This window comes from Lagopus leucura, unplaced genomic scaffold, assembly GCF_019238085.1.
Source record: "Lagopus leucura isolate 7727_CA_CO unplaced genomic scaffold, USGS_WTPT01 Super-Scaffold_100004, whole genome shotgun sequence".
In the NCBI taxonomy this organism is placed as follows: Eukaryota; Metazoa; Chordata; class Aves; order Galliformes; family Phasianidae; genus Lagopus; species Lagopus leucura.
In genome coordinates this window covers 45910292-45928941 of record NW_024962264.1, presented here as the reverse complement: position 1 = coordinate 45928941, position 18650 = coordinate 45910292, and the positions used below count along the sequence as shown (strand labels likewise).

Here is an 18650-nt window from a genome sequence, read left to right as displayed (position 1 = left end):
CCCTCATCGGGTGTAGGAATAAGAACAAAGCCGTAAATGGAACAGGCATGCAGTGCTCTTTCTGTAAGAGCTGTACAAATGTCATAGCAATTGAAACCTTGGTAGAAATGGACCAAATTTATGTCGTTAATTTCATCTGTCACCATTATAATGATTTTTATAAACTTACTCATTTTCAGCATAGATTTGCAGTCAGATATTTCAAATGTCTGTCTCAGTGTTTTAAGTCATAATCTGTTTTCAGATTGTTGGTTCTTCTACCAGGATATGTTTTGTTTTGTTTTGTTTTTGTTTTATTTTGTTTAACATCTCCTATTACTTTATGTTCTTTCTATAGGTCATCTTAAAAGCTCAGCTGATAGGAATCCTCCACTAAGCCCACAGTCTTCTGTGGACAGTGAATTAAGTGCATCAGAGATGGATGAAGACTCTATTGGGTCTAATTACAAGCTAAATGATGTTACAGATGTGCAAATTTTAGCACGAATGCAGGAAGAAAGTAAGTATTTTGCGTCTGAAAATCAAGTGGGATGACTGATCTTTTTTTAATTAAACAACTGCAGCAGAACTTCCTTAGCAGGAATGGGAAAGAAGTCTCTATCAGGGATGTACAAATGTAGTTTTCCTGAGAAGATTAGCTAAGGACTTCTGTTTCCTGGGTAAGGAAAGGAAATGTATACCACTATATACACGTACTCCTGCCCTGGTACATTTTGTACATTATAAGCACGTACAAAAGTAGAAATTTTAAACGGATGATGCAGAAGTGAAGCAAACAGTAATTACAAACACTGTTTTATCTCTTAACATTACAAAAAAATTTTCTTCCCTTTATCAGATTGAATTGTTTTGTGTGCCTCATTGGCTAAGTGCACCCAGCTTTGGAGATCACTGGTCTAACTGAGCTCTAGATTCTCTGGGCGTAGCTTTTTGTTATATTTACTAATGTATCTCAAGAGGCATTTCATTGCAGCTTCTATAATTCTTACAGGGTGGTACATGATACCCAAATTAAATTGTATCTAGTCTGGGAGAGAAGATGAACAAGTAGCGCAAATATAGTGATGATTGTTGTAGTATGGAAAGGAAGAAACTCATCTGGTTATTCAGCTGTTGGACAACCTTGTTTGATACTAATCTGGAATTAATTTTATGTCTCGAATAAAAAGAGGGAAGATGAGCCAAACCTTAGCTTGAGCCCTGGGCAGGTAGCTGTGTAACTGATTTCTAGTCTGCACCATATGTGGGCTGATAAAAAGTAACAATCTACTCAATGTTTCTAGGCCTCCGGCAAGAGTACGCAGCATCGGCTTCTCGGCGTAGTTCTGGTTCTTCTTGCAATTCTACCAGGCGAGGCACATTCAGTGACCAGGAGCTCGATGCACAGAGTTTAGAGGATGAAGAAGATGGCACACATCACACAGTGCACCCTGCCGTCAGCAGGTTCTCACCGTCACCTCGTAGTTCTCCCTGGCCTTCACCAAAACAGTCTCCAAGGAATTCTCCTCGTTCCCGATCACCTGCTCGAAGTATAGAATACAATAGAGTGTCACCCCAGCCTATGATCAGCCGTTTACAGCAACCTCGTCTTTCACTTCAAGGCCATCCTACAGATATGCAGACCAGTAATGTCAAAAGTGAAGGTAATAAGCTCTGTTCTCAACTTCATTACACAAGTAGCTAAGGTAGCTGTGTAATTCCCATAGAAGATTTTGTCTGGGTTGAAGTGCTAAAACTATACGCTTGCACAATGCCATGGTTTAATCTCAGAGCTTTTAAGAAGAAGAAGAGTAAGCAAAGCTTAAATACTGCTGGGGAGCTCTAGCTGTCAGATGACTTCATAGACTTCCTCTGTATGTTAGATGTTATCCAGTCAATGAGTGTAGTTTTGTTGTGAGTGAGTTCTGTCTGTGCCAGTGAAATGTACTACGATAAAGGAGAGCGCAAGGGAACCTATCGTTCACCAGTAGGCCTTGCAGATGGCAGAATAAAATGAAGAGAGTATAACTGCTCAGAATAAGAGTAAGATTGCAGTTTAGGTATGCCTCTAGCCTGTGAGATAGCTGCATGCTTTCTTCTGACACTGCAGGACTGTGAGCAATTTGACCATGAATATGGCCTTAAAATATTCATACTGTCTTTGTTGACTATTTTAAATAAATGTTGAAGCTGTGCAAACTACCAAACAGTAAAACTGCAGAAAACTTTACACCAATTGTATTATCATATAATAATGCTGTTCTGATACAATTTTGCTTCTTGAATGTACTTCCTGGTAGCAAGCCAGTGAAAACTCCTTTAATGGAGCTGAAATTAGGCATATTCCCATTTTTAAAAGGGTAGGTATTTGGCAAATAATATTAAATTCAGAACTACATTTAGATTCAAAGAATTGAGCTTATTTATTTCTCTTCAAGGTAAAATAGATGTAAAGTGTCTAAAGTGTGTTGATGTAGAAATATATTTTTAACTGTTTCTCTTTTCTGCTGCTGATACAGTAGCAATCTCTATCACTTAAAGAATTCCACTAAGAGTAGTTAGAGTACTTCCTTCCTGCATCACTCTTCATAGTTAGGTTGGCCATTCATTGTGCCTTGTCAGCTGTGCTCTTCTGTCATGTAGCATCATCAACCCAGCTCTGTGTGGGTTGGACATATGCAGAAGGCCACAAGAATTGAGAAGAATTTAATGGCATCTTTTTACCTTCTGTGAGAAACTGTACAAATTTGATAAGCTACTTAAGGAATCAGTATGAGCTGAATTAATACTTGAGTCATATGTGAAAGAATCGTAACACTTAGTAATTTTGAATGCTAAGTGATATGAGTTTCTTTCCAAGTGCCTGTTTGTTACATAGCGTGCTGATATGGGACTGAGTGGTGACAAATAATGCTTCAGAAATTACTGTTTTTAATCTTATGGCAAGCACTGTATAGTATAGGTTTCTAGATAAAGGCTTCAGAAAGTATGCAACAGTGGATGACAGATTTGTGTATTCAATTGCTGTAATGAAGGAACAAAACCCAAGGAATAATAATTTAGACACATTTCAATTTTGGAAAACCCCATTCTTGATTTCTTTTTTTTTTTCACAAGTCAAAATTGCATATTCTTCAATTTTATATATAAATATAAAACTTTATTTCAAGATGATCAAAGAACTGTTATGTAGCAAAGTATGCATTTAAATTAGTTTTATATACCTAACTGTTTGTGTCACTTAGATTTTGAGTTCAGCTATTGGTTAATAACATGAACTTTGTCAGGCATTGGGCTACACGTAGTGATATCTTTGTGTTGTTTCACACAGAAAAACTAAGGCGTAGTCTTCCAAACCTGTCCAGGACATCTAACATCCAAGCTGAGTCTGTGAAAAACAGCAGAAGTGACTCAAACTTCCAAGTGCCAAATGGAGGAATACCTCGCATTCAACCTCAAGCCTCAGCCAGTAAGTACTTGCCTGACATTTTAGTGGATATGTCAGAATTAAGTGATGGCACTGAGCTTTTTTCCAGTTTCATGGCACAGAGAAACACTGCATGCCACGCTAGAGGTGCTAATCTGGATTTTAATCACATCTGTCTGAAATACTGCTTTTTTTTTTTCTAAAGTAGATCAGGTATTGAATGTACTGAAAAAAACTCCTAATCTCCTGTTAAAATAACATTCATACCATCCTAAAAGCATATATAAGGTATAAATACTCTGCAGTAGTGAAGTAGCATTAGACAGAAAGGATAATGCTTCATACTGTTGTATTTTATTTCAGACTAGAAAAACACATCATGCTACCAGAATGCTTATCTTGATGATGGTTTTGCTATTTTTAAACTATTGAAACCTAATACAAAATCATTCATGCAATTTTAACTCATTTGCAGTTAATTTTCTCTGCTTTGTCACCTGAAAATTTTATATATTCAGTTGCAGATTCTGTTTTTTCAAACATCAGTGTTTCTCAGCAAAGGTTGAGGTGAACCTGAGTCCCGTGCAACAAAAAGCACAGTGCTGGGTTAGTGCCTGCTGGTTTGGCTGGAAGTGAACCACTGATGTGAGAACGCTGCTGATCTCACAAGTCTCTTACAAATGGTGACCTTAAAGCCAGAGCAAATGAAACGCAAATATTCAGTGCTTCTTTATATGTCAATATTGACAGTTCCTTTTGCTTAAATGTTTCCTGACCATTTTTATTTTAAAACAAGTTTGAAAATGAATTATCTTGTGTGACATTTTCAAAGGAAAAACGCATTATGAATATTATTATTTGCAGAGCTTTGATCTAGAAAAGTTCATCAGTAATCCAAGTATTTGACAAGTAATGTAAGATCGTATTTGTGAATGAAACAAATTTCGCTTTTACCTGCTGAAGAATAAACCTATGCTAGCATATCTGATTGGCCTTTTTAACTATAGGCCTTTCAAAACAGTTTGCTAATACAACCAAGTACAGTTAAATGCAGAACACTACGGACCAGGCAAAGACAAGATTTCTGTCTTTGTAATGACTCTGGATGTAAGGGTTCTGTGGACAATTAGTTAACTGTGTGATACTATAGCCAAATCTATACAGATTGCATTTGGTGTTTTAAAATAGAGTGAACTTGAAAGGGGAGAGTAGAGAGGGCAGCTTAGCTAGTCAGAAAGCTAGTTTCTAATTTCTAATATTTGCACTGAAACTTTGTAGAAAGATGAGATAGAAAAAGTCTCTCTGTTTTCAGCATTTGAGTTATTTCATTGCAGAAATGAGATGATTATAATACATAATTGTTTTCAACTACTGGATGGACTGAAAATCATAAAAAGCATTAGGTAGATCTGTTTGCTTTTTACGGGAATCTTTCACCAAATGTGAACCACTCTAGACCAACTTACATCTAAATGTAAGTTAAATATCATTAACAAAGCCCAGATTTCTAGCTTTTACAGTTTCCCTGCTCTTACAGATGTTTTCAGAGTCTTGCTATTGACAATCGTAAAACGGTTTGTGTATGAAGTCAATGAGTAAGTATCTTTGCCTAGTCTGGATTTAAAAAAAAAATTCCTCAAAATTGTACATTGTATAAAAAATTTCCAGAATTGTGCTTTTTTTATTATACACTTTTTGTTTTATTGGTTTTATATTTTGTCACCTTGCACAAAGCAGTGTTAAATTGCAGCAAAGCTTTGTTTTCCCTTGGCAATGACTTCTGGGTCTAAGGATTCAAAGCTTCCTCATACCTGCTAGTTTTGCATGAGCTTACCTTTGCAAGGATGCTGGCTTGCCACCTGGGATCACTACTTTTCTTTTTGTCAATGATCTGCTGTTCATAATTTACTTGCACATTTGCTGTGGCTGCAAATACTGAACTTGCTATTGTTGCTGGCATTCAAAAATGAGTTAGGAATCCAGTAAGGTTCTGTACAAACAATTCCTGATATGGTTATAACGTAGGCAAATTAATACATGCTTGATTAAGGACTAGATGGAAGATAATTACAGTAAGTACAATTGCAAAATGAAAGCATTTTATAAACTTCAGTTGTAATTTGGTGAAAAATCCAAATTCTCTTTGAAAAGATTCTACTGGAGTCTTCATTTACACATGGTTTACTGTGCTGTCATGCAGAAAGGACTTTTGAACGTGAAAGCCGTTAAGTATTTCACTGTAGAGCACTGGAAGATGGGGTAATACTTGCATTCTTCAAAGACCAGGCATCTTCTAGACTTCAGTGTGTTACAAACTGCAGAAGTCTCTGCATTTAGATTGCACTCTGTGGAGACTGTACAGCTTTGCACAAGGTGGTTTCTACGTAGGAGCTATGTGGACCACGTATGCACGATGCTTTTGAACGTACGCAGCATTAATAATGCAGGGGTGTGAAACCTTTAAGCAGAGTTGATTACAATGCTTTTTCAAAGAGCTAAGCTGCAGATTGTTCAAATTATTAGTGACCATAGTCTGCTTGCCAAGATGTGGCCGCATCACATGTTCAGGGCAAAAGAACCTGTATATTTTTAGGAAACCTAAGTACTGCAGTTCATTTAATCAGAAATAAATATAATTAAATATATTCTGCTTGCACAGTTTCTGAGAGGTGATATAGAACTGTCCAAGAGCAGCAAACAGTGTGGATGAGCATGCACTCTGCTTATCTCAAATCACGTTTCTACAGCATTGCTCAAGTTCCCTGCCTGCAGCTCTGCGCAGTGGTGCAGTGCATGTGCTCTTATTTGTCAGATGCTGGGAGCTTTCCCTGGAGTCTCCACTGAGAAGGAAAGAAGGAATTTGATATATACATAAAATTATTTTTTAAAATTCTTTCCACATCATCTCACATCTCTGACTTGCAAGTAGTGCAGTAATGATGGGGGAAGCAACTTACTGCCACGTACAGTTGGCAATTTAAATGTAGCAGAATGATTAAGGGAAAACAACATCCAGGGTCATAAATATGAAGGAAGAAGTTGCTCTGGATTTTGTGTGGTAGAGCAAAAACACTGATTCAGCAAAAAGTGGTATTATGGAATCCTTGTGGACAGAAACACTCTGGCCAGTGGTTGGCTTCACTAAATTCCTTTAAGAAAACAAGTCTGGGAATTGTGCTCATTTTTAAACATCTTCATGTGTCTAATTGGCTGTTTAGAAGTATTGAAAAAAGTTTACAGTAAGGCCATGTGTCAGAAGTTGAATAATAACTGTCCATTGCCTCAAATTTTTTGCATTAGATTCTAGTTGGTGGAAGGATTTTTTGTTCTTGTTCTTTTAGACACGTTTTATGTTTCTAAGTGTGTTTATTCATTTTTGCTATTTGTTGAAAACAAAGTTATTAGGTAGTTATTAAGATCAAAATGAAAATAGACCACCACCTAATATTTTTAGAATGAAGGTAAAACACACGATGAAATTCCTTTATAGCTCACAAAATATTGCAGATTTTGCATTGACTGAAGGATAAGAAATTCTTTAGTAAAGGATTAGTACTGATTGTTCCTCCTGCCTTCTGTAGTGATTTTCAAGAATTGGTGACGTGAGCTCTGAGCTTCCTTACTCAGGGTTAGGCTCTTCACATACAACTGTTTCCCCATCTTTCTTCCCTCTTGCTATGGAAATAAGCCTTACTGGTGCAGGCAGTTTCATGCTGGCATAGAACTACACAGTGAGGTGAGCAGAGACGTTTTTTCATACGTTGTCATTTTAAGAAGCCTTTATGTAGGCAAAGCTTTAGTTCACTGACTGTTTTCCTTCTTCCCTCCAAAAATATGCTGTGGCGAAAACGTGCCGAATCAGTGCATTCCTTCTGGTAGCAGAGAATTCTCTCTTTGCCAAGTTTCTGCCACTCCTGGAACACAGGCTTCTCTCTTAGTATCTGCTACGTAGTAAGGATGTGTCGAGGCAGTATTAGCCCCTGCATGCTACTAGAAAAAAGGCAGGACATAGGAGCTATATAGAAGAAAAAGCTGCTGTTTGCTTGCTGACAGCTGCTAATCCTCAGTTTTGTGTCTTCATTCTGAGTTCCCTTGTGTAACCTCAGAGAAAAAAAAAAAAAGCAAACATCTCTGAAAATGGCTTACTTTTGCACAAAAATGATGCTCATGCCAAAAGTGATGCTTTTGTGTAGGGCTACAACTTTTTTCTTGAAAGCTACTTTAAAATGAAAAGTTTAGTCTCGCTTGATCCGATAGGACAGTTAAATTGTCACCTTTTTATCTGATCTTGCACTCATATTGCTGTAGCATGCGTGCTAGGCGGCTTGTTCTCCCTTTGGTGTATTTATTTATTTGGTTGGTTGGTTTTGCCTTTCTGGGCGTTTTGCCATGCAAGCAGCTTTACTCTTACAGAATCTGCACATTTTGCACTGCAAAATTTCTCACACGCTTCTTTGTAACTCCTGGCCATTAAGAGCAAGCACCATTTAAAAAACCATCACTTTTGGAGTCATAACAGCTTTTGGAGTGTTTTACTCACTCTATTCTTTATGCTTCACAAGCGGATGCCGTTCTGAAATTCCCAGTAAATTTAGCTTACTTCTCATCTTAGACAAATATAACACTTCTTGTCTTTCAACAGCTCTGCAAAGGCAGAAAAATTTGCCTCGCGCTGCCTTCAAAACCAAACAGTTTCTTCAAACTCCATCTGCAAAAGGAGGTAATTAACTTATAGGCTCTTATCAAGCTCCAGCAAGTCTCGGATAATTGTTCACCTGCATTAAATCTCATACATTCAAGATTAATGAAGTTGCTGTTGCATGTTGAGATTAACTGAGTAGCTCTTGGTGTAACGAAGAATCTAACTTCACAGGATCACAGAATGGCCAGGGTTGGAAGAGACCTCAAGGATCATGAACCTGCAACCCGCCTGCCATATGCAGGGCCAACAACCTCCACATTTAATATTAGACCAGTAGCTAACTTCTTGGTCTAAACATTGAAAATAACATTCCTGTATCACATAAGGAAAGAATAGCTTTAAATCTGATTTTGAGACAAAAATCCAATTGTTAGGTGACTTCTAGCATTGATCACTAAAAAGCAGACTTCTGAATGAATATTTAGTGGGGTGACACTTACTTGGATGGGATTTTTTTCTTACAACATACAGTTTGTAAAATGAATTTTGTAAACATTTCTGAACGTGAAAAATAATCAGACAAGTGAAAACATTGTCTTTCACTTAGTTCTGGAAACAAACAGTAACAACTTCACCCTTCTGCATACAGCATCAACTGGAGATTTGTGCACATGAGTACATGTTGCTTGTGCTTCTTCCCTTCCTCTCAAAACCAAAGCATTATCCCACAGTAATTTAGTTTGTCTTGGGGGTTTTTTTTCCCCTCAAAGAATTAGAGACTATTGTGTGTAATGTTCCAGTTGGCTAATGACTCAAGTTGACATTTTTGAGAAGTCCTAAATCCAATTAGGCAAGCTTTAGCTAATTTTTTACTAATGCGGGCAGCCTTGCTTGTGACACTGCCTCAATTTCGCTACAAGATGAAAACAAAAGTATATAGTTTTGGCTTCAAATGTAGTTGGTCCTGTTGTGTATTACAGACAAGAAAGCTTTGTTTGATGACCTTATCTGTTGCCAGTTCATTAGATATTTCTATGTTAGAAACTCTTAAGGATGGTAGGAATACTTGTAGATCCTGGAGGTGGTTGACAATAAGCATGCCTTTCAGTGCTTTAACACTAACTTCTTTCAGTCAGCTTCATTCCATTCACAAAGTTTTAGTGTCCTGCCTTCCCTTGAATTAGCAGTGTCATGACTTTGAAGCAGATTCACGTGGCTGATAGGAAGTTTCTAACGGTCTTTAAGATATTTCCAAATGCAAAAAACTTCTCTCAGTGTTCTGCTTTGGCATACGACCATCTTTTTTATTCCTTCCCAAAGCTTTCTGTGCCCTTTCCAGCAGGCTGTGCCTTTGCACTCATCCCATTACGTAGAACACTCGCAGGGCCAGTGGCCTCGCCTGCAGCTGTTGAAACGTGCAGAAACACAGAAATGTTCTGGTCTTTGCTGTGTTGGTTTTCTCGTCTGTGACCTAAGTGAGATTCTTGGGATCGTAGCAGTGTTACGCAGCAATGAAACAAGACCTTTGTTTCAGAACAATAAATGACTGTAGGCAGAAATTCTTCTTAGTTTCTTAAAATGTTGGTCATCACATCTCTTAACAACTTTTGCATAAGCACTTTGGCACGTTTGGGTTTTTTTAATTGTTTTCTGTAAAACATTTCAAAATACCTTCAAGAAACAAAGTCTTTACCTCACAGTAGCAGATTTGTTAAGGTTTATACGACTGTTCTGTATCAGTCTGAATTATTTCATACTGATGTTTCAGTTTAACTGCATCTGAATTGGTTCAGTTTCGAGTTGGTGTGCAGCAGCTGGCCTTGGGGTTCAGTCCTTACTGCAGTCGACTTCTGCCCTGCCCTGGAATGGGGAGCAGAATCCCGAGAGGATGGAAAATCCCTCCCAGCATCATGTACAATGCCATTTATTTTTCCTTACTGCCTCAGGTTTTGATTGTAGCTGATTCTAGTCGTTCGCTGCCTAAGGAGATGGAGTTGTGTGTTGTTGTTAAAACACTGCCCTTATGTGTTTTCATTAAACATCTACCAGTTTGCTACTGCAGATGGGTATACCGTGTCAAATAGATGAGGCAGTACTTCACTTTTTGTAATCCTGTCTTACAAATATGCCAAACTGAATTTTATTAAATATCCAAAAATGCACTAAGACAAAAGCGTAGAGCAGTCTGCATGTAGCACAGGATGGTGAGGCGCTTTGCCAGTGATTACTTCAGAGATCATAGCTCAGTGAAAGACAATTAATTCCTTTATGTGAAATAGCAAATACAGCTCAAGCTGGAAGCGTAGCAAAACAGGGTGGGAGAAAATTGGGGAATGGAGAAGACTAATTTGCTGGTGTAATGCTAGAATGGGACGATAAAAGTAGGATGGCAAAGTTTTTGACTCCAACAAACGAGAACAAGCCCAAACACAGCAGCCACAGACACAGAAATGAAGGAGAAAAGCTGCTTACCTTTGGAAGCTCTCAGGTAGGCAGGGATCTCCAGCAAGATACCCTCACCTACTGCTAACCCTTAAATGAGGTCTGGGAAAAGGTGGATCCTGGCTCCACCCCTTCTGGCCACTCAGGAGCATTGCACACACCTGAGCTGCCTGGGTTGGCCCTGCCTTCCCATCAGGTGCTCAATCACCGTTTCAGGCCATGACTTTGCATTTCCACTACAACTGGATTCTTGTCTCTGGAAAAATGAGAAACTCTCTTCAGTTACAAGTTTTTGTTGCACTCAAGGCTGTGAACCTTTTCCCCATCGTTCTTGCGTTAGCAGCCAAAACTGTCCTTGGCAGCCCTAAGGCTGTGCCCAGTGTTTATATACTGTTTATATATTATTATTCAGTAGGTCAGTTGCTAACATGGTGCTGCATTTGAGTTCCACCAAGTACGGTGATGAGGAATTTAGTGATGAAAGCTCCCTTTGTTTAGACTGTAGAATCTGTTGGTAGTTGCTGATTTAACTACACCAATCTTACTGACAATTTCACATTCAAAAAAACCCCACCCTTCTAATATGTCATCTATCGTAGTTGTAGGAGCACTTTGCTGCCATTCTTGTCCCATCATTCTGCTGTTAATGCTTTCTGTAATCCATCGTCTGGCTTGACACCAAGGTTTTAAGGCCTTTTCTTTATTCTCCTTGCTACTTACCAACTGTCATGTATTGCTGACATCTCTACCACCTTTGTCAGCCTTTCCCATCCGCAGCCTCATGCTTTCTACTGTCAGTAGAAAGGCCCTCTTGCATAATCCCAAAGGAATTGAATCCAACTCACATCTATAATGTACATATTAATCTTTCTATCAAGCCCTATCAGGAATAGCTTTGCAGAACAATCTGGAAATTATCACTTTCTCTGTACCCCATATAGGAGGTCATGATTCCTATCATTACTGGTTTCTTCTCTAGTCCTCTATTCGTAGTGGATCTGTCTTGTAAAATGATGAGTGCTGTGTGAAGGGCCATCTTTGTTAAGTACAACGTCACTCAAAGAGGAACTCAATTTCCTCTGCATAAAGAGATGTTTTAGTCAAAAAGGAATTGCTCATGCAAGGTCACTAAATGTCAGCGTGGTTTCTCCTTTTTTCTGATTGATTGTCCAACATCAGCTGTTGCTGAATCCCATCCTAATCAGGCTGAGAAGCTGGTGAAATTCCATTCAAATATTAAGAAGATTGATTAGTTCAAGAATTCTGTTCAGTGTTACATTATGCATATTTTTACAATATTTCTGATACTCATAAGGAATTGAATTTAAGATTTAGTATTACCAAAAGACTTAAATATTGTCAGTATTTTGCTGCAGGATCAATTGTCATTAATTGCTAGTTGTCTTTGAAAATTCAGAATTAATTCTTGTGTATATAATAAATAAGAACTCTTCCTATTGCATTGAGTAAAATAAATACATAGAACCAAAAAAAAAAAAAGGCATACATTTGTGTGTGCGCTTTGAATTAAAGGCTTGTACAGAGTGCTAAATTCTAAGTCTAAGCCAATAAATAGATTGTCACTGGTTTATTAACATTTCCCAGGGAGGATTTGATAAAGACCTGCATTTTACATACTGACTAACTTTGATAACAAAGTATTTGAATTCAGCTGTAAGTAAAACTGGTAAGAAGAGGAAGGCTATAAACTGTCAGCATGGTCTGGTTTAAGTTTCATAGCTGCATCTCTTTGGTGCTGGGAGATGGCTGACTCTATTTGTTTTTATATTTTTGCCTTCAGACTATAGATTTTGAACTTGACCCTATCATAAGATGAATCCTGACTCAATGGATTTGGTTGAGAAGAACAGCACAAAAGAAACTTTAGGATGCCTTGCACCGAGCTGCATCCTTGTACCCGAGGAAGTGCAAACATGCACAGATGTCACACTAGAATCCTATATACTTTAATGTGTTCATTTAAAGATGGAAATTAGGTACATTTCTGAAACAGCTGAATTTTTTCTTACCAAATATGTTCACTTCTATTTCTTCTGGCTTGATGGATAGAATGGTTATGGCCTTATTGGCATGACTTGAAAATCCAGATAAATATTCATAGTAGGTAAAGGGAGCATTGGAGTTATATCAAAAACATGACAAAAAGGACATCTGAATTCCTGTTTCTCATTGCTGCTTGATTGGCTGTACTCCATTATACATTGTGTTTGAATTTTCACACAGAATCCTTGCCTGTTTTTAATGTCAGTTATACTGTAAGTTATGCTTGAAAGCAACTTCTGCATTTTATTTTCCAGTACCTTCGTCAAGTAAATTCCGCTCACCCGCAGCGCCGTCTCCCCTTGCTCTGCGGCAGCCGCTGAAAGCGTTTGGTAACCACGGACCTGCTTCTGTTGCTCCTCTGGAAGCCACGCAGCTGACACACAGCAGTTCTTCACCGGGGCCTCTTGCAGCTCAGAGTTCAGGCTTGCCCAGCCCTGCCAGCGGTGTTAACAGCACCACCCTCACCAGGCCGGCAGGGACAACGGGAATGAGGAGTGGTTTGCCCAGACCCAGTGCCCCTTCCACGGGGGGCATCCCAGTGCCTCGTAGCAAACTTGCACAGCCTGTTCGCAGGTGAGTGTGAGAAAGGCAGTCCAAATGTTTGGTTTGCACACTGATTTCTGTACGTTGTATATCTCTGCTGTCCCTTACTGCAATTTTTAGTTTGGTTCCAGGTCTTAAGAAATGACAGAAATGGAAACCTCCACGGCAAGTGTTTGTGTTTTCAAAAAGGGGTTTGGAGCAAAACTGAGAGAAAATGTTTCTTGAATTGGGATGGGAAGATGGGTGAAGCTGAAATGAATAATGAAAGATGCTGAACTAAAAAAGTGTCACAGCATGGGGCTGCGAAGGCAAAGATTTGTTCTTCTGTGGTTTAAAAAAAAAGTCACCAAAATGTAGCTGGCAAATGAAAATTTATTTGTACCACTGAGTGACACAGTCTGAAGTTGTTAGAACTACTGAAGCTCCTTTTGCAAACCGTGTCAAGTAATGGCACCACAATAGAACACTTTTCGTTAGGAAGGAAGGCTCGTTAACAACAGAGGGCTCATCCATTGGGTATTCTTAACCTAACGTAAATATCAGTGCAGTTAAGCCACAGGATGAAAGAAAATTTTCAACTCAAACATAACCTCTGTGTCAGCAGCCACCTGTGGAAGTTGCTGAATGTCAGAGTTTCAGAAAGCAACCACAAGAGAAGCTAATTGTCAGCTGGAAGGTTACATGGACAGTTTGTCTTCAGAGGAATAGAAGGAAACGGTGCATAACTTGGAATATGTGCTTTTAATGCCAGGCTAGTGTGTGTTTTCACTGTAGGTGTCAAGTGGAAGACACCTGACGTAAGGAAGCAGTCATCCATAAGGAATATTGAGAATCCCCTTAAGCAGAAAGAAAAAACAGTTCTCTCCAGTATCATAGGAAAGGTGAAACAGTCTTAAAGAGCAGTTCTGCTGTGAGTGTTGGGCAGGGAACAAGAAGTGACTCGCAGTACTGACTGTTTAATACTCCATAAGCAGCATTATATTATACTATTATAAACAGCAAGGGTGGTTTTTTCTACAGAAACTTTTTAAGAGAAGCAAAGTGTAGTTGTCCAAATCCCAGCTGGCCTTAGAAGTGCTTCAGTTATTACACAGCTCTTGTACATGCTGTAGGTACAGCATGCAGTAGCTGTAGGCAGTGCAGTAGTGAAGTATCAATGAACTTCCAAGATTCTGATGTAAGGAAAGTACTCTAAAAAGGACCTCTCTGCTTATACAGAAAAAAAAAAAGCTCATTTTTAAATCTGTGTTCTTGTAGAATACAGTAAAAAATGTTTTCTGACTGTTTATTTAGACGGTTTTGTGATGGGATAATTGCTAAGTTCATAAACTGAAAAATACTTTGGAGTTTATGTTAAAAAAACTGTACTGCAGAGAAGCAAATGAGTGAAGTGTGTACTTTATTTTAAAAACACTTAAGCTCTTACCTATCGTAGATGGAGACTTCAGCTGTTGTGTATGAAACTGAAAAACATCTCCTTTTCTTTCAGGTCATTACCTGCTCCCAAAACCTACAGCAACATGAAAGATGAGAGTTGGAAAGATGGCTGCTATTGAACTGCAGAGCTTAATGCAAAGTTCCAGTGCTCATGGATGCTTCCTCCCCAGGCTAACACACAGCTTGATTCTACAGACTGTTCGGATGTGACTTTTGGGATTTGTATGAATTCCAGACCTCTCTGTCTCTAATTAGCACAAGCTGGCAGAGATTATAAAGCAGCACTTTAATGACATCTAACATCAGATGTTTGGTGGTCATACAATCACTTTCACATTAAATTGCTCTCAGTTATGTTTTGGGGTTTTTTTTTTCTTGCTTGCTAAAATGGGTCAATTTGAGCATTTATGACAGCAGCCAATGTCTGGGCAAGAACCTAACGAATGCCAAAGAAATGCCCATCTTGGAAAACAGCAAGTACAACAATCACTTAGGTTTTCCAAAACATCCTCTTCAACCTATTTTAATTCAACAGAAAGGTTGGAAATACATACTAATTAAACAAGGCTACGTTGATATTCTGATTGCAGACTGCTACAGTGCTACTGAAATATTGCTGTTAACAATTGAATGAGATTCTTATTGGGGAAAGTGGTACATACATCCTTCAGGGAGAATCAGAAGCTACTCTGGAAGATTAGGCAGAACAGTAATGAGTAGCCATGGCTTTTATTAATGTTAAAGGTTTGAACGTAGCAGACGTACACAAATGCAATAGTATAGATTGCATCTTTCCTGTGTTGATTTATCAGCTTTACATGCTCTTACTGCTTGATTGCCAAAAGGGCTTAGCATCAGTTGTACAATCTTTCTGACCTTAAAGTTCCTGGCTCAGGAAAGATGGCCTTTGCTGTTGTAGCCACATTTTTAACACATTACTCACTATTTGGGGAAAACTTTTTTTATAGCAGGTTTCCTTAAAAAGGAACAAGCAAGTAGTAACGTTCATTCATTGTCATACCATACCACTATGCTTGCAGCCTGGAACACAACTGTAAATGCTGGTAGTAGAGGAGAAGGAAACACAACTATGCACTTGTAACATACAAATTTTAAGGTGAGTTGACTCTTGATGCCAAATGATATTCATTTAGGTGATGTTCCATGGTATGAGGGAGTTTTCTGTATCCTATTTTTTTACTTTCATCCATTTCTTAAATTGGTTTATTTTAAATTGTAAATATTTTTACAGAAGATATTTCCCATGTAAGTAAGTGTGTTTTAAATATGTACTTTGCCTTACATATGTGTATCTTACATTACTGGTAATAGAGTATGAAACCTGCTATGTCTGTTTACAAGCTCTTAAATTTCTCCTGTGGCTCTGACATATTCTAACACTCATGTTTTTCTCAAAACAACTCATTTATATAATTAGCATTTGAACCGTCATTTTCTGTTTCAGAAGACATCATACAAACACTTGTAACTAAGGTCGTGTTGGTGGGACAAGTTAAATGGAAGGGATTTTGTTTGAGGCTTTTTCAGTGTGTTGGATGTACAGTCAGTGAAATAATGAAAGGTGAGTGGTATCCTTTGTGCAATGACTGACAAACACTACAGGTTGGATCAGGCAGCAGATAGCCTTCAGCCCCTGAGTTTGGAACTGCTGGTGTATTTTGACTCCCACCAAGAGGATAACTAACCCTGAAATCCATGCACTTGAGTTTTAGGCAGGCGTTTGCATATTCCTGGATAAAAAGCCATGCAATACTACTTGTGTTGGAAGAAGCCAAACAGAAAGTAGCAGAGACTGATTTGCTCTTAATTACTCAAGCGGCTGTAGGCAAGCTATGGAGTGATGAGCGACTTCACACTCCAGACCAGTATCTGTGCTGAGACTTTGCCATCGGTATCAAATATACTGTAATTCATAAGATTCCAGCGGAAGTCACCTGCTGAAACAAGCTGGTCTTGCATTGCTGGCACAGACAGCGGATGTCAGTAAGTGTCGCACGTGGCTGTTAAGTAGAAGAGGTCAAATGCACCTGTTCCCATCAAAGACAGAATTTTTAACATGTCAGCATTTTACAAAGCAATGCTGCTTCACTGAAAAAAGAGTTTACTTTTAATTGGTGGATTTTATTAAACACCTTGGTTGACTTTTAGAAGTCCGTTTAGAGGACAATACTGGGGTTTTACCATGGCTGCATCAAACTGTTTTGTAAGTTTCCTTAAGTAATTTGTTACTTGGCTAAATTCAGCTTCAGTTCTTAAGCATTCTTTTCTCTGCTGTTCTACTCCCCCTGAAATACAACAAACAGCTTCCTGAAAAGACAGACTGTCTGTTTACTAGAAAGCCTTCGTGCATTACCAGTTTATTGATATCAGGAAATCATGGGGCTCTGTGTTTAGAGATTTACTGCAGAAGTGTGGAAATATGGATTTGATAAACTAGTGCCTATGATTTACTTAACTTATGTTTGATATAGTAGTAAGGGTTTTATGAATGTGGATTACTTTTTGTGCCAACAGCTCGGAATTGTTGTATGTATGTAGGCAGAAAGACTCATTCTGCTTCCAAAGTTATTTAATTTTTTTTGTTTGAATGTTTTTTGTAAGTGTTAAAGTGTAAAAATATATAAAATATTCTTACCACAAAATACTGCCCTCATCATTCATATAACAAACTGTTTATGAAGTCTTTGTGTATTTATAGGGCGGTTTTTTTTAGAGGTTCTTGTTGGATTATTTTTTTGGGGGGGGAGGGGGAAGGAGAGGGGGCGTTCCCTTCTGAGAACTGTATTCACTTCTTCAATCCTGAACATCAGCTACTGTCCCTGCAGTTCATGAAGTGAGTACAGTGCTGTTATTTGCCTCTGCAATTCCCTCAGTGAATTGAGGTACTATTGCTGCGCTCAGAGGCCTCTGCTCTCTAAGGACAGTGTGCAATTCAAGTAACATTCAAGGTTGGAAAAGACAGCTGAGATTATCCATCACCCCCTGCCAACTAAGCCATGCAGCACTGGAGGACATCTGCGTGGTTCTCAAGATACCTCCAGGGCTGGGGACTCCACCACCTCCCTGGGCAGCCCGTTCCAATGCCTCGCCACTCGTACTGAGAAGTTTCTCCTAATATCCAACCTGATCTTCCCATGCTGCAAACTTAAGGCTATCATTTCTCACCCTATCACTGTTACCTAAGAGGAGAGGCTGATCTACCACCTCACTACAACCTCCTTGTGGGTCACTGTAGAGAACTCAGGTCTCCCCTGAGCTCCTCCAGACTAAAGAGCTGCAGTCCCCTCAGCCACTCCTCGTAAGACTTGTGCCCCAGACCCCTCACAGCTTCCTCACCCTTCTCTGGACACACTCCAGGGCCTCAGTGCCTGCTGAGGGGGCCCAAAACTGAACAGTACTCAAGATGTGGCCTCACCAGTGCTGAGTACAAAGGGACCATCACCTCCCTGCTCCCACTGGCTGCACTATTTCTGATACAAGCAGAATGCTGTTGGCCTCCTTGGGCACCTGGGCACACTGCTGGGTCACATTCAGCAGCTGTCAGCTAACACCACCAGGTGTTTTTCCTCTGAGCAACTCTTGTTGCTACCTAAGGGTGGGACTCAGCACTCGGCCTTATTGAAGCTCATACAATTGGCCTCAGCCCATCAATTCAGATCCCTCTGTAGGGCCTTCCTACCCTCAGGCAGATCCTCACTTCCTCCCAGCTTGGTGTCATCTGGGAACTGAGGGTGCACCAGTCTGAGAACTGAGCATGTACTCAATTCCCTCACCCAGATCATCAGTAAAGACATTAAACAAGACTGGCCCTAGTACTGACCCCTGAAGAACATTGCTCATGATGGATTTAATTTATATCATCCTCTGGATCCAGCCATCCAGAGGGTTTTTCACCCAGTAGAGAGTGCACCCATCCAAGGAATGGGCTGCCAGCTTCTCTAGGGGAGTACTCCAGGGACAGAGTCAAAGGCTTTACTAAAGCCTAAACAGATTACATGAAAAGCTGTATTCTGAATTGTCATCCCAGTGATTTATGTAAGTCTCTAAGTGCAGAATCTGCCTTCTATCTTTACAGGATAGAATTCATGCTCACTT

At 39.2% G+C, this 18650-nt stretch overlaps 1 protein-coding gene across 2 annotated transcripts in view; it reads left to right on the top strand.

Moving 5' to 3' along the window:
• SLAIN2 (SLAIN motif family member 2) overlaps positions 1-14888 on the top strand; it is a 30290-nt gene extending 15402 nt beyond the window's left edge. The window contains exons 4-9 of one of the 2 annotated variants that reach the window (XM_042871349.1): positions 338-499; positions 1284-1643; positions 3311-3448; positions 8049-8126; positions 12809-13127; positions 14587-14888. In XM_042871349.1, the coding sequence (XP_042727283.1) occupies positions 338-499; positions 1284-1643; positions 3311-3448; positions 8049-8126; positions 12809-13127; positions 14587-14653 (1124 nt within the window). In that variant the 3' untranslated portion in view covers positions 14654-14888. The remainder of the gene's footprint in view (positions 1-337; positions 500-1283; positions 1644-3310; positions 3449-8048; positions 8127-12808; positions 13128-14586) is intronic. The other variant, XM_042871351.1, reaches the window with a different exon arrangement.
• The last annotated feature ends 3762 nt before the right edge of the window (positions 14889-18650 follow it).